This window comes from Herpailurus yagouaroundi, unplaced genomic scaffold (assembly GCF_014898765.1).
Source record: "Herpailurus yagouaroundi ecotype Mexico unplaced genomic scaffold, PumYag 142, whole genome shotgun sequence".
NCBI classification, from domain to species: domain Eukaryota; kingdom Metazoa; phylum Chordata; class Mammalia; order Carnivora; family Felidae; genus Herpailurus; species Herpailurus yagouaroundi.
Genome location: NW_024412397.1, coordinates 11,618,549 through 11,633,342, shown reverse-complemented (window position 1 = coordinate 11,633,342; position 14,794 = coordinate 11,618,549). Strand labels below are relative to the sequence as shown.

The 14,794-nt window shown below is 39.0% G+C and overlaps 1 protein-coding gene across 6 annotated transcripts in view; it reads left to right on the top strand.

Moving 5' to 3' along the window:
* The window catches only part of CDH7 (cadherin 7), a 123,013-nt gene that overhangs the window by 87,478 nt on the left and 20,741 nt on the right, over positions 1–14,794 (top strand). For all 6 annotated transcript variants that reach the window (XM_040478607.1, XM_040478604.1, XM_040478609.1 and 3 more), the window contains 3 exons: positions 12,207–12,343; positions 13,153–13,274; positions 13,929–14,046. In XM_040478607.1, the coding sequence (XP_040334541.1) occupies positions 12,207–12,343; positions 13,153–13,274; positions 13,929–14,046 (377 nt within the window). The remainder of the gene's footprint in view (positions 1–12,206; positions 12,344–13,152; positions 13,275–13,928; positions 14,047–14,794) is intronic.

The window sequence follows — 14,794 nt, the reverse complement described above, 5'->3', positions numbered from 1 at the left end:
TGGCCTGGTTGGTTAGCATGTATTTGTTTATTATTTCCACTTATAAAAAGTATAACTGTATCTGTATCTAAGGACTGTTTTAAAGTGTTTTATCAATAGTCCTGTATCGAGACTAGACACACGGTTCTAAGCAACTGATCTCTTCGCAACTAACAAAATGATGATAGGTAAGCAAGTCAAAATACCATGATATCCAATTTCACACTTTTTACATAAAACTTACAACCTATGATCTACATGTATGGTTTTGTGTATGCATGTGTTAGCATGTGTGTGCATACGATACATTATGTCTTTTTAGATAAATGTTATAAAGACGATATATTTGAAATTTCTTTGTATTGCATGTCTTAATTTGGGTTCACTAGTAAAGTTTTTCAATGTGACCTTTTGGATTTTGACTACAAAAACATAAAGGTATAAAGTACAAAAATCACTCAGTATTTTATATATATTCAACTAATAAGCTAACCACATTTAGATTTAACTGCTATCTGGCAATGGTGAGAGCTTTGAGCTAACTTCTGAGCTAAGTCTGGACATTGTAAACTGTCATGAAAAATATCCATAATTTAGACGATTATTGTTAAGAAAAGCTTATAATCTTTTACCTCCCTAAAATAATAAGCTAAAATAATAAGCTTATTTAGGGATATAGATATGGTAACACACACACACACACACACACACACACACACCCCACTCTCCTTTCCTTCTCTCTTGTCTGACATTAACATCATAGTCTAGTGAAGAATTTATTTAAAATAATTGTTCAAAAATGAAGTCAGACTTGGCATCCCCCTATCTATACAATAAAGTCAGGCTATAGGGACAGCTATATTATTTTGAACACAGCGATCACAAACCATCCCTAGGAATATAATCTTCCGTGCAATAGAACATTCGGAAGTCAAAATGTACCAGGTAGAACACGCCTTCCCCTTCTGCCTAAAACAGTCCATCCTTCGTTGTCAGAACAGTTTCCTAACTTAAGCTCAGCTGCATCCACCAAATCCCGTTCACTGCACACACTTGAACTTGGGTTTGCTATAGCATCACATCTCCTACTGACACATGTAAGTCTCCTTCCCTTAGGAACAGTCAGACACAGCATGATTGTAGGCACAGATCAGCTACTCAGAACAGTCAGACTTATGCTTAAACCATTCAATGGGAAGAAAGAGAATGCTTTCATGATGTTAGGGGTGTAAAAGAAGAGACGCATATATATCACGATTCGGGACTTGAGTGAGAGGAGTCAAGGCAAATTGATAGATTGCATTGCGTTTTTATCTTGTTTCTTTCTTATTTTTCCTTTACTCGTTTGCTTGTATGTCATCCTGTTAAAGCCTCGCCACATAAATATTTTACTTTTTATAGTACTTTATTTGAAAAAAATGCAGTATTATAATTTGGGGAGGAATGAAGAGTAGGACTAGGAGGGTAGTGACCTGAGGTAGAGATGAAGTGACCTCCAGGTCTACTCCCTGAAGCACAGAGAGAGAAAGGGTCAGAAGGTGAACTCTGTTGGTTTTGAAGGTACAGATCTTTGTGGCTTTCGTCAATGAAAGAGGCTGGCCAGGAATTTATTTTTACCTCATTTTCTTTTTCTTAAGACTAATGAAGGTGGCCTGAAAGTTCAGCTTAGTGCTATCTTATATCAGTTTTTGAACACCTAAGTCTCACAACTAAAGAGGACCGCCTTTGTTCAAAGTGGACTAAAATGTTGTTGCGTGTATTTTTTTTTTGCTTTTGTAGAATTAATGTCGTTACTTAATATTTTTCAGAAAATTTTAACGTTTATTTTTGAGAGACAGAGTGTGAGCAGGGGAGGGGCAGAGAAAGAGGGAGACACAGAATCTGAAGCAGGATCCAGGCTCTGAGCTGTCAGCACAGAGCCTGACGCGGGTCCTGAATTCATGAACCACAAGATCGTGACCTGAGCCAAAGTCAGATGCTAAACTGACTGGACCACGCAGGTGCCCCTGACTTAATATTTACCACTAGTATTTTTGAAGCAGTTTTTACACTATTTTTTATAAGGTCAGTTCACATCCCTAGCTGATTTTTTTTTTCTGGATCTGTCTTTCATATTCATTTGTGATATCCACCTTTGAAAGGCCAGGCTCCTCCTATCAGATGCTACTTTGATGAATAGGTGTGCACTGATGTGCATTCTCTAGAAGACTAGTTCTCTTCTCAGCACTGATATTTGCTGAGTTACCTAGGGGATGCACTTAGTCTCCTAAGTTCCCATATACCCAGTGAAAAGGAAAAATAAACCCTATCCCTGCCTTCTCCCAAGTTCTTTGAAGATTAATAAAGGGAAAGTAGCCAATGATTTCAAACTGAGAATCATGACTTAAGCATTAGAAAGCATTATCATGATACATTGCTATTATTACAGTTTGTTGTGTTTCCCTGCCATCTTTATTTCAAGGTCAATAAGCCAATGAAAGGAGACATACTTTACAGGCAACTGTATTGGCAGTCTGTAGTGAAGTTTATTTGGTATTCACGTAGGTTCCAGTACACAGACAATATTACATAGTTTAATGGACATGAACACGTGTTTGCATTGGTCGCTCAGGTACCTATCCAAATGTAAGCCCTCCTTCAACAAATGCCACTCGTTGGGTAGATGTCACAGTCTTCTGAGATCTTAGGAAACGTGAATTTCCAGATTGAGTTAGAACCTGAAGCGTCTTAGAGTTGTGAACCTTGTGCTCACACCTTTAGAAATGGTGTGGTTCTTAGAGGAGTGGAAAAGTAGTTATTTGTTTTATTGTAACTGCTTGAAATGAGGCCGATAGTGTTTGAATTGTAAAACAGGATGGGAAACTGGATACTTCGCATTTAAATTTATTGATAGTTTTGTAGCATAATACTAAAATCTAGCATAGGCTACTTATATTTGGGATATTTACCAATATGTGGGGTATAAGACTAGAATTCTAGAAGGAAACACATTCACTTTCCTCCAAAAAGACAGAATTGAGAGTCTCGTCTCATGATCTCTTCCTTGCTCAGCACTTTTTATTTTTACCTACCTCTGGCACCAGCCAAAGCGATGAGTAACTCTTCTCTGTGCATATGCCCTTTCTTTAAAAGAGGGCTCGGCATCTACATCACGATAAAGCATTTTGACCATCTAGAAGTATAGTAGCAATAGGTGGAAAGATTAAATGAACTCTAAGCACGGTACTTAGCCAGAATATAACACCATCGTGAAATGTCCTATCTTCCTTGTAGCTTGCCTAGCATTCAGATAGGGCACCTCCCCCATCATGTCATGTATACATTGTTTTCCTCTTCCCATATAGAAACTAGAAGCCCAAAATGCAAATTAGGTGATAGTTACGATTACTTAGCCAAAAAAAAAAAAAAAAAAAAAAAAAAAAAAAGGAAGAAGAAGAAGAGGCTTTTTTGAAAGCGAAAGTAGATGATTGAGGTCCAGCATATACCTGGCTCTTTATGTTTTATGTAGTTGCTTACTGTTTCATGTAAATTTTGTCCCAGAATGCCAAATATCAGGGTTTCTCTTTTGAATTTGGAAGGACAGGTCACATTCTGATTTTGGTCATCTTTCTCAATGTTAGAAACTTCGCTTCTGTGTGTCTCTCAACGAGACGGGAGACACTATGAAAGCAGCCTAGAGCCTAGAACACTCTTCACCCTTCATGTCGGCACTTGGAGACCAAAGCACTGCATCAGCATACATTTATTGAGAACCTGCTTTGTGCACAGTGCGGGGGAGAATACTGACAGGAAAAACAAAGATGAATAAAACATTTCCTCTGACCTCCAGGAACTTCCAATCCGGTTGAAGAAATAAGATCCCATAAACGTTAAACAAAATGAGGGGGGAAAATGTCAGAGCAAATCATGAGATAAATTGTAGTCACTCCGAGCTCACTGGACAGGAGACTTCATTTGAAGGAGTGATCGTGTAAGCAAGGCCTTGAGGGAGGGCAGAATTTGGACAGACCACGAAAACGTTATGCAAAGTCTGTTTATGTTTTATTTAGTTACATCTTAAGAGTCGAGTGCTGTTTTATGAAATCAGCAGAAATACTTCTCTAGGCAGCACAAACAGCCCGAAGTCCCTATGCTAAAAATAGCCAATGGATTGAAACATGATATCATCACAAATAAGATTAGATGTGAAGGGGGGGGGTCATAAAAATTAATGGGGATTGTTTTCAGCATTTCTAACAAGTTAAATACAGAACTACATTTGGACTTGTGTTCAAGGATTCTAAGGTAATATTACTTACCTGCAGGCACTTTTGGCATTCCTGGTATTTTATGTTCTCAGATAAAAGGTGATAAAATAGTATCAGATATTACATTATGTAGTGTGACTAGTATGAACTCATTTGGGATGTTTGAATAATTCAGTGTGCAGGTTTTTTTTTTAAAGTTGCCTGTATACATGCATATATTTGTACATATTATTTTAATCTAAATTATTTGGTAGTATCTTATTTTGTAAGAAATTTAGCCAGTAACATAGAGGAAAAATAGTGGTTCATGTGCAAAGTAGCAGAAATCTATTCCATTGGGAAAATATGAGCTTTAATCAATTTCAAAATGCTGCCCAATTGAATATAACGATCACTAAAAATGAAAGAAAAAGTTCACATATGGTGAAGATAAAAAAAAAGTGTTATTATACTAGTGTATTGAATATCCAGAGATAATTTTCAAAATGTAAGTAGAAATTCCTACTATATGTGATCAATTTTTCCATCTTTTATCATATTGCCCTAGAATTAGAACTCTGCTTGGAGTTCTGAGTTAGCTTTTGAAGACTGCAGGTGATGCATTTATTGAAGATTACATTTCTCTTGATTTGTCCCTTATATTATGTTCCACATTTAAAATGCTTATTGAAAAGTGTGATGAATAGAATACTAAATCCATAATGGGTTTCAGTGTGAGTCTTAGGGAACTATCCATGAGGAAGAAAGATTAAGGAGCTATACTTACACTGAACTGTACTCTTAGCATTGTTTAGTTGCAATAATAGAAATTGGCCATAGATAACTGAAAAAAAAAAAGGGATTTATTGAAATAATTGGGGATAGCTCACAGAATTAAAGAAAACATTGAATAGCCAGTACTCTGAAAACAGAAGACTAAGGTTTTTCTAGAAATATGACCAGCAAAAATGAGCAGATAGTCTTTTGAGGATGGGGCAGTGGGGTGAACCCATGCCAACCCTGTTCTTTTCTCGTGGCCCTCTGTTTAAGGTTCACGTTTCTTGGAAAGTTTTTTGGCCTGTCTTAGGACGTGTGTCCCGTCTCTTACCCAGGAAGTTCTGGGCATCTTGATTGTGAGTACCATCAAGATTGCATGAGATTGGGAAGGTTTAAATCTCCTAAGGAGAATCAAGTTGCCGTTATCAGCAGGGGGTGAGAGTACAAAGAGTAGCATCTCTAAGTGCTGAACTCAGTAGTTTATTTTGAAGAAATTTCTCGTTGAAGTCCTGTAAGGCAAGCGTTATCATTCCTGTGTTATAATACATCTGCCTCCCGGTCACACAGTTAGAAAATGTGGTTCCAGGATTTTAGCAAGGTCTGTATCAGAAGCTGCCCACTCCTTACAGCAGTACACACACGTACACGCATGCGCACGCACACACACACACACACACACACACACACACACACACACACAGGCACGCATAGGCACCCACCCACACATGCATTTCTTAAGATCTCAACTCGAATGACTCAGCTGTTTCTGTGTTCAGAATTGTTCGTGTATATTTATCACATTATCTTTTGCCATTTGGGGAGTAGCGGTGATACATTTGTGTTAATCTAGCTCACTCACTCACACGTCCTTTTTGTGAGTGTTCACATGCATCTCAGTAGCTGGGCGATAAGAATGCTACTGGAGAAGAACATCTCGATTGATCTCCATAGCTTCTCAAATAAACAGGCGTTTATTAAGGAATTCTTTTCATTGCAGATGTACAGAGCGCCGAGCGTATACAGATGATGAGATGAGTTCCCAATCCTCTTGTTATCTAGCTGGAAAGAGGTGGTACACAAAATCTTACTTAAAAAAGCAAATGTTAAATCTGGAAATGATAAACCATCTTGTAAAACTGTCTCATTTTGCAGCAAAAGAAAGAGAACAGTATAAATAGTGATTCGAGAGCCCAAATGAGTACAGGAGGACAGTGGCAGGGTCGGGGCCATAAATTGTGTCCTTTATTTCCTTGTGTGTGATTTGTGGTGGGGAGCACCAAGTTCACAGATCCTAACTACTGCAGGGTTTCTTAAAAAAGCATAACTTGTAAATTGTTTTTGCTTTGGTTTTTGCTTTTAGTTTAAAATATTTGTTTTGAAAAAAGTTGTGAGATCTAGAGAACAGAGAGATCCAAATATGTGTCCTCCAACTGTTCCCTACATTAAACATTAAGGGATTTTAGTGACAGCCTGTATTCTTTATACAAACCAAGAAAGGCCCATTATGGATTATATGCGTGTGTTATATTTTTAAAACAGAATGGCTTTAATGAACTAAACTTCAGAGATGTCGCTTTGACTATGAATTGTTCTTTTTTTTTTTTTTTTTCCTGGCAATATACTATAGGAACAGCCTTGACTTCCCAGTACCGAGTGCCCTAATTTTTTATTTGATCCTAGGGAAATTAGAGTTACAAAAATATGCAGTGATTCTCTGTGATAATGTAGGATAATTGCTAAGATCAGATCAGACACTTACAAAATTTTGGAGATCTCTATTTCAACTCACTTATTAATAAATTTGGGCTGAGGGATTAAATTACTGGTAGTCCCTCCAGGCAGTCAGATCAAGCTTGGTGCCAATATCCCAGGGTGTCCTGACTTCGAATCCTGGGGTCCCACAGTCACATCACATCATACTACATTATTTTTTTAAAGACTTTTCCAAAATCATTACTGGCGGGATTTAACAGAAACTTGATGCTGGGGGCGGGGCATGGGTCGAAATGAAGAACACTCTTGGGTTGGCAAAAATTCATAACACGTTAGCTTTTAGGTTTAAATCTTGCTGCTTTCTGATGTTGTTCTTGGGCCTGCTTTCTGAAACCGGTACCCATTTTCTTCAAAATGATGTATGGCAGGACCCTGTCCCATGAGCCTTCCTTTTCTTCCCAAATAAATCAACCACATTTTCTGAGTTGCTCTTCTCCACAAGCAAAGCCCCAAACCTCTGAGGCCTGGGGGTCTCTGATTTGAGGCAGGAATGCAATTCTCCAGGATGGCAATTAAGTCCCATGTGTCCAAAGCCAGGATAATGGAGATGAGTTAGAGCAGAAGTCAAGACAGCTCCTCTGTGCTTGCTCCACATCTGGTGCATTAGAGAGGCCCTGACTGGGGGGGGGGGGGGGGGAAATCTTTCTCTTTTATGTAATTGGAAAGGCTTGCTGCTTTAATGCCAGAGGACTGTCTTCAAGGAATCATAGGACTAAAATAATTGGAAAGGCAGAAACACGGAGTACAGGAGGACCAACATGAGGAAAGACATCAGAAATGGGGAGACACATGGCCTTTTAATTCGTTAACATCAGTTTGACTGGCTTAGGGTTTTAGATAAGAGAGCATTGGGGAAAAGCGAAAGAAGCTGAATTGTAGAGTTGTAAGTGACAGGGACTAAAAGCTCGTTTATGGGTAATGTGGTACGTAATGGACAGGTGGCTCAGATGACACGGTTCTGAATCTTGTCTCCATCAACAACCAACTGTGAGATGTTAGTATCTAATTCTGAAATACCACCATAATAGTACCTGCTTGCCCTTGTTCAAAATTGTGCTTGGCTAGTCGCAACAAAGCTTAACACTAATGACTTACTAATGAGAAGTCTGGAGCTGTGCACCCAAGGACTGACAATTTGGCAGTATAATGTCATCAAGGGCCTTGGCTTCTCATGCCAAGCACTCATCACCTCCTATTTACAAGATGGTTTTGGACCTCTTCCATTGTGTGCGTGTCCCAGGTGAGATGGAGGGGAAGGGGCGGACCTCAAATGCAAGCTGAATTATCAGCTCTTTCCTATCGTCTATAGGGGTTTTTCAGTCATGCTCGACTCAACTTTCTTCATCTCATTTGCTAAAATGTTAATATAAGGAGATTGACACTGCATCAGCATGGAAGACTAGTAATCCCAGTTGTTCAGCTGAACACATGGCTGCCTCTAACAAAAGCAAGGTTCTATTAATAAGAATGAAGGGTAAATGAATATTAGACATGTAAGTAGAAGTCTTTCTTACACATGACCCTTCACAGTTGAGGATTCAGAGAAAAACGTCAACTTTGCTTTAAATACTCGGCTCATTCCGAAAACGGGAAAGTTACGAAGAACTGATAGTTTTGGGGAAAGGCCGCTGGATCTGCTTTAAATCTACTGAATTTGAGTTCAAGACGTTGCAGGTGTCTGGAGCAGTTCACAGCTCTCAAGAAAAGGACTGAGGCTGGACATTGAGATTTCAAGCTGCCTGCCTAATAAATGGATAGAGCACAAGCTTCAACTGCGGCAAATCATAGAAGTGATCTCTTTCATTGGTTCCTCCAACATGCATTGAAAGAGGCCAAGTTTTCTTAGGCTGTCACTTGCAGAGAGTAGAGGGATCATCGTGAGTCCAAACACCACTAACAGCATGAGGAGATGCACTGACATTCACTTCAGTTTGTGATTAGAGAAACAACCTATCCCCTTCCTTTCTGTTCAGCCTCTAATTGACTTGGGCCATCGAACATCTCAGGGCCTTGGCCCGTGGGTCCAGACCTGTACAAGGTGCTCCTCTGAACTTCTTTAGGCTCTTCCTTTTCTTTAGGCTCAGCCAATCCTCCCGAGAGACATCTGGCACCTCTCACTTAAAAAATGCCCATGTAATCATTACTTCTCTTGATTGAGGGGCTGCTTTTCTTAGGTAACTTTATATCGTAGTGAATGTCTCCTATATAAAATCTAGCTTTTCGTATGCCAGGAAGGACTGGTTGAAAATAAGGAACCCCTTTAAAAAATTAACATTTATTTATTTTTGAGAGACAGAGACAGAGCATGAGCAGGGGAGGGGCAGAGAGAGAAGGAGGCACAGAATCCGAAGCAGCTCCAGGCTTCACGCTGTCAGCACAGAGCCTGATGCGGGGCTCGAACCCACAAACTGTGAGATCGTCACCTGAGCCGAAGTTGGATGCTCAACCTACTGAGCCACCCAGGCGCCCCTGAAAATAAGGAACCCCTTTAATCCTCAGTGATCCCAAGTCCTTGTGATGAAGAAGTATGACCACCACCCGGAGTGTTCTGGACAACCCGTGTCCTCTGTGTCCTTGCCAAGACCTTCAATCTCAAGCCAACAGCTCATTCTTTCCCCACATCTGCTCTGACTCCCTCTGCCTTAGCCTCGGAGAGCAATTTGTTAGTTTTCTCCTAATACGTTGATAAAGAGTAAAATAATGCAGAATCTAGGCTACAGTGTATGGCCATTGGAACTGCTTGTACTTGGAAGTTGCTGAGAAACTGGATGCAAGAGTAAGTGAGAAAAACAAGTCACTGACCAGTTCTAGATTTTTTGATTGAACATTCAAGTGACTGGTGGTGTCATTTGCTCAGAGGAGAAAGAATAGGGAAAGTAGGGGCTTGGGAGACTGTAGCAGTTACAATATCAGTTGGGACATGTTACATCTCTGTTCATGTTGTCTATCCCTGTGGTGACATTAAGCAGGCAATTCAATATATAAGTCTAGTGGGCCAGGAGGATTTTATGTGAATTTTGGAGTAATCAAAAATACACAAGTTATTTAAGCCATGGGACTGTATAAATTTGCAAAGGAAAAGAGTTTTATATAAAGAACGTAAGAGGACCTGCAGGAGAGTTTTCAGATTTTAAGTAAAGGGCAGTCATGAAGAGGAAGGTGAAGCACAAACACACACAGGCACACAATATCTTCTTTATCTATTCATCAATCAATGGATCTTTGGACTCTTCCCATAATTTGGCTATTGTTGACAATGTTGCTGGAAACGTCGGGGTTCATGTGCCCCTTTGAATCAGTGATTTTGTATCCCTTGGGTAAATACCTAGTAGTGCAATTGCTGGACTGTAGTGTAGTTGTGCTTTTTAACTTTTTGAGGAACCTCCTTACTGTTTTCCAGTGTGGCTGCATCAGTTTGCATTTCCGTCAATAGTGTAAGTGGGTTCCCCTTTCTCCACATCTTGCCTGTTGTTTCCTGAGCTGTTAATTTTAGCTATTCTGACAGGTGTGAGGTGGTATCTCATGGTGGTTTTGATTTGTGTTTCCCTGATGACGAGTGATGTTGAGCATCTTTTCACGGGTCTGTTAGCAATCTGGATATCTGCTTTTGAAAAATGCCCACTCATGCCTCGTGCCTATTTCAGTTTCTTGGTCTTCTTACCTCCAGTGATCTGTTTTTCTGCCTTGATTTAGTCCTAGATTCTCACGAACATACTTGTGACTTGTCGGCTCTCGTATATATGCTACTGTGGAAAATCTGCCTCAAGGATCTTAATCTTTGTCCACTGCTTTCCACTTTAGAAATTCCACATCCTGGGGGCGCCTGGGTGGTGAAGTCGGTTAAGCGTCCCACTTCAGCCAGGTCACGATCTCGCAGTCCGTGAGTTCGAGCCCCGCGTCGGGCTCTGGGCTGATGGCTCAGAGCCTGGAGCCTGTTTCCGATTCTGTGTCTCCCTCTCTCTCTGCCCCTCCCCCGTTCATGCTCTGTCTCTCTCTGTCCCAAAAATAAATAAACGTTGAAAAAAAAATTAAAAAAAAAAAATTTCACATCCTGAAAGAGATTTACAATCTATTGGTGCAATCAGAATCTTGTCAGTCTGTCTTCTCTTATTTCCTTAGTTCTTCCTTACCAACTTATAGATCATGGGACTTCCTTATTATCACTCTTATGTACATGCCCCTGTTGTCCATACTCCCCCCACCCCATCCATTGTCCGTGACCAGTTAAAATAACCCTATGCTCTTTATGTGCCTTTATGACAACATAGCAAGACAGACACATAGAATGACTGGTTTCATAATAAATTGATGAACATAAATCTCAAAGTATCAATCCACAATGCTTAGCTCTTCTGTTATACATTCCCTGGTCTCTGTGTGTGTATTTATATTTATTTATATTTCTGTCTCTTCTAAAAAAAAAGGACTACTCTTCTCAAAGTACCTTCACCCCTTTGCTCTCTCAGCTGATAATCTTGTTTCATATGCCATCAAGAAAATAGAAATCATCAGAAAATAAGTTCCTAACATTCTCAGTACCCAAACACCTACTATTGCTGGACAAAGACAATATTTGTTGGTTTGTGGTTAATTTTCTAATATTTTCTGATGCCTCCTCTTTCCTTGCTATGTGTCTAGCATTTTGTGATACATCAGACTGGAAGTAGATGATTCTGTTTAATAATAGTGTTGGAGAACTATGGAAACATAGAATACTTTCTTAAATTGGGTATGCGTTTATCTGTTGGTTTTGTCTGTCTGTTTTTAAATGAGATCCCTTTACTCAACTAGAACGACTGGGGGGTGGCATTTAAAGACAGTCATTAATGGGAGGTGGGTGAATTTTGTATACAGAACAAATAACAGCATAATGGATTAAGAACGCAGGTAGAACATTTTTCACTCATATTTGGATAGCAGATATTTTGAGAAAATGCTCCTAGACACCAAAATATTCATGTAATTTTAGGGGTTCTACCTTGAAACTTCTCTATGGAATCCTGGTCAAGATCCTGAGGGATTTTTTTTTAAGTTTGGGGGGTTGAGATCTGGCTGGAGTTGTCAAGACAAAAGGTGTATGTGAATGGTCAGGATGTCTGTGTATATTTCATTTTAGAGGGACCTATAACCACGGCAGGGGCTACTAAGTCTATTGTAAGTGATTTGGTAATAAAATAAATTTGAAGCTTAATATCAAATCTGCTGTGAAGAGAACTACACTAGGGTGTTTATTTTTTACTGACAGAAAATCAAAAAGATTACTGACAAGAACTGATGAACCAAGTATAACTTTGGTGAAGTTTTAAGCTAAGCATGTATTTGTACTAATATGACAGATTGTGGTGTCAGCAGGATTTGATGAGTGGCCATGTAATTAATGAAATAAATTTAGCAAATTGTAATCAAACACAAATATTGAAGTGTTTTTCTTCTTTTTTAATGTTGCATTAGGTATTCAATTGACAGAAACACAGACTTGGAGAGGTATTTCAATATCGATGCCAACAGTGGAGTTATTACAACCGCCAAATCTTTGGATCGAGAGACAAATGCTGTTCATAATATCACAGTTCTTGCAATGGAGAGCCGTAAGTTGCAAGGTTTAGTATTCAGTTAGGATGGGGGACACTGAGAATGGAGAGTGGGTTGTCACGGGGTTATCATTTCTACTTGAGTCATATTACGTGCTTATTCAAGTTAAGCAAAACTTTGAAAATCCTTAATTTCCAGCTGTGAAATAAATTTATATTCATTAACTTTATTTTCTAATGCTCAGAAAGTTAATGAAAAGAGAGGACTATAAAATAATGGGCCTGAGTTACCTTCAGAGGATTTCTTGTTGCTTTGTAGTCATATTTCATAAGCTACATTTATGCTGATACAGAGTTGGGCCAGTGTCTTCCAGAAAGTAGTAGGTTGATCTCTAGCCAAGACACTCAGATTTGCATATTGATGTTGAACTCATTTGAGTCCCTGATAAGAAAGACATCGACATAATAATGCACACTTCTATGTTATGCATATTATATACATACATAGGTGTACATTATATGCATGTAGTCCTACATACCTGAGGTCTAGCTTCAAAGAACATTGAAGTTCATGATTTATTGCTCATTCTTTCAATGATTTTCTTATCAAGGACTAAAAAAAATGCATATACTGTACGTATATATGATGTTTGGATCGAATTTCCTGTTGCTCTCTTTGAAGTCTACAGTGTTAAGTTTCTAGATTTCTTTCAGAGTTTGGTCATTTTCTTACTAGGGTCATGCTTTAGAGAGGCAAACCCTTTTTATTGATTCTAATTATTTTTAATAGGAGTTTCTTGAGTTAAATGGCAATGGAATAACAGCTTTACTCTGAGTAAATGATAAGACATTTTCCTCTTTATTAGAGAATCCGTCTCAAGTTGGAAGAGGCTATGTGGCCATTACTATACTCGACATCAATGACAATGCCCCTGAATTTGCTATGGACTATGAAACCACCGTGTGTGAAAATGCCCAGCCAGGGCAGGTGAGAGCTTTCAGAACACCAGCCTCCTAGCTTGTGATTTCTTTTAAAATATGCAGCAGCAGTTGCCCTTGAAATTCTGTCAGCTTTAAGATAAAATATGGTCAGCATGTCTCAGCAAAACTAACATTTTGATGTGTAGCATAAACTAACATTGAAGGAACTCTAAAATTCTGGTTTAATTGGGATGATGAAATTTCTCAGGAAGAAAGATAAACATTGTAAAAGCCATGGTAAATGGTGGAGGGCTTTGACTCCTTTACGAAGTCTAGCATATTAAGCTTGATTGAGCTATTCCCCACTTTACACAGCAGGGCGTAAGTACCTTGAACTTCAAAGAATTAAGTGTAGTTTAATCTCGGTCTGGTTTGTTCTACTCATCCATTTTGTTCAGTGTTTTGTAATGTTTACGGGGATGGTGTCATCAGTTGGTGCAGCTTATGTCTCAGGTTCACAAAAGTAAATTCAAACGCAGCGTTTGAAAAGGACACGGCTTGTTTTTCAGAGCCCTTTTTAGATTGAGTTCATATTAGTTTATCTGCTCCTTCCTTCCAGAAGGATGGTGTTTATTATAAGGTATAAAATTGCTCTTCTCTGTCACAGGAAACAAAGCCGAGCACAACAACATATTTTCATGTTTTACTTCTCCATCCCTAGGTTATCCAGAAGATCAGTGCCGTTGATAAAGATGAGCCATCCAATGGACACCAGTTTTATTTCAGCTTAACGACTGATGCAACAAATAACCACAACTTTTCATTGAAAGATAACAAAGGTAAGGGATTATTATGGTCACCAGTGGAGGCAGCAGGTACAAACTCTCTAAACAACTACTTTTTCTTGCTCAGGAATCCTGATTGTGGAATACATATACATACACATATACCGACACATACAAGGACATTAATTAAAGGGCAGTGAGTGGAGTGCCTGGGTGGCTCAGCCAGTTAAGCATCCAACTCTTGAATTCGACTCAGATCACGATCTCACAATTTTGTGAGTTTGAGCCCCAATAGCACAGGGCCTGCTTGGGATTCTCTCTCTCTCTGCCCTTTCCCCGCTTGTGCTGTGTCTCTTTCTCGCTCTCTCAAATAAACTCTTAAGGGGCTCGTTGCCCTTAAATTTTTTTTTTAAGTAATTTTTATCTGTGGATTTGCTGTCATTAAGAAGCAGCTGCTACTTAAATCACTTCAGGCCAAAATCCAAATAAGGGAAAAGGCAGGTCCACCTTTCTCTTTACTCCTAGACATTTGAGGGGTCAGCTAAATGTATCAATAAGGCTATCCTACGTAGGCATAACTGAGACGTTAGGAAAATAATTGGTATTTCCAATCTGATTTCAACATAAATCAATTTTGACCTAATACCTTCAATAGCAACATCAGTTATTCCTTTATTTTTACGTAAAATTAATCCATGCAGATAATTAAAAGATATACTCCTCATGCAAGGAAATATAAAAAAGAATTTCCTGTCATCCTCAATCTCATTTCTTTGCGTCAGAGGTGAACACTTTTACCAGT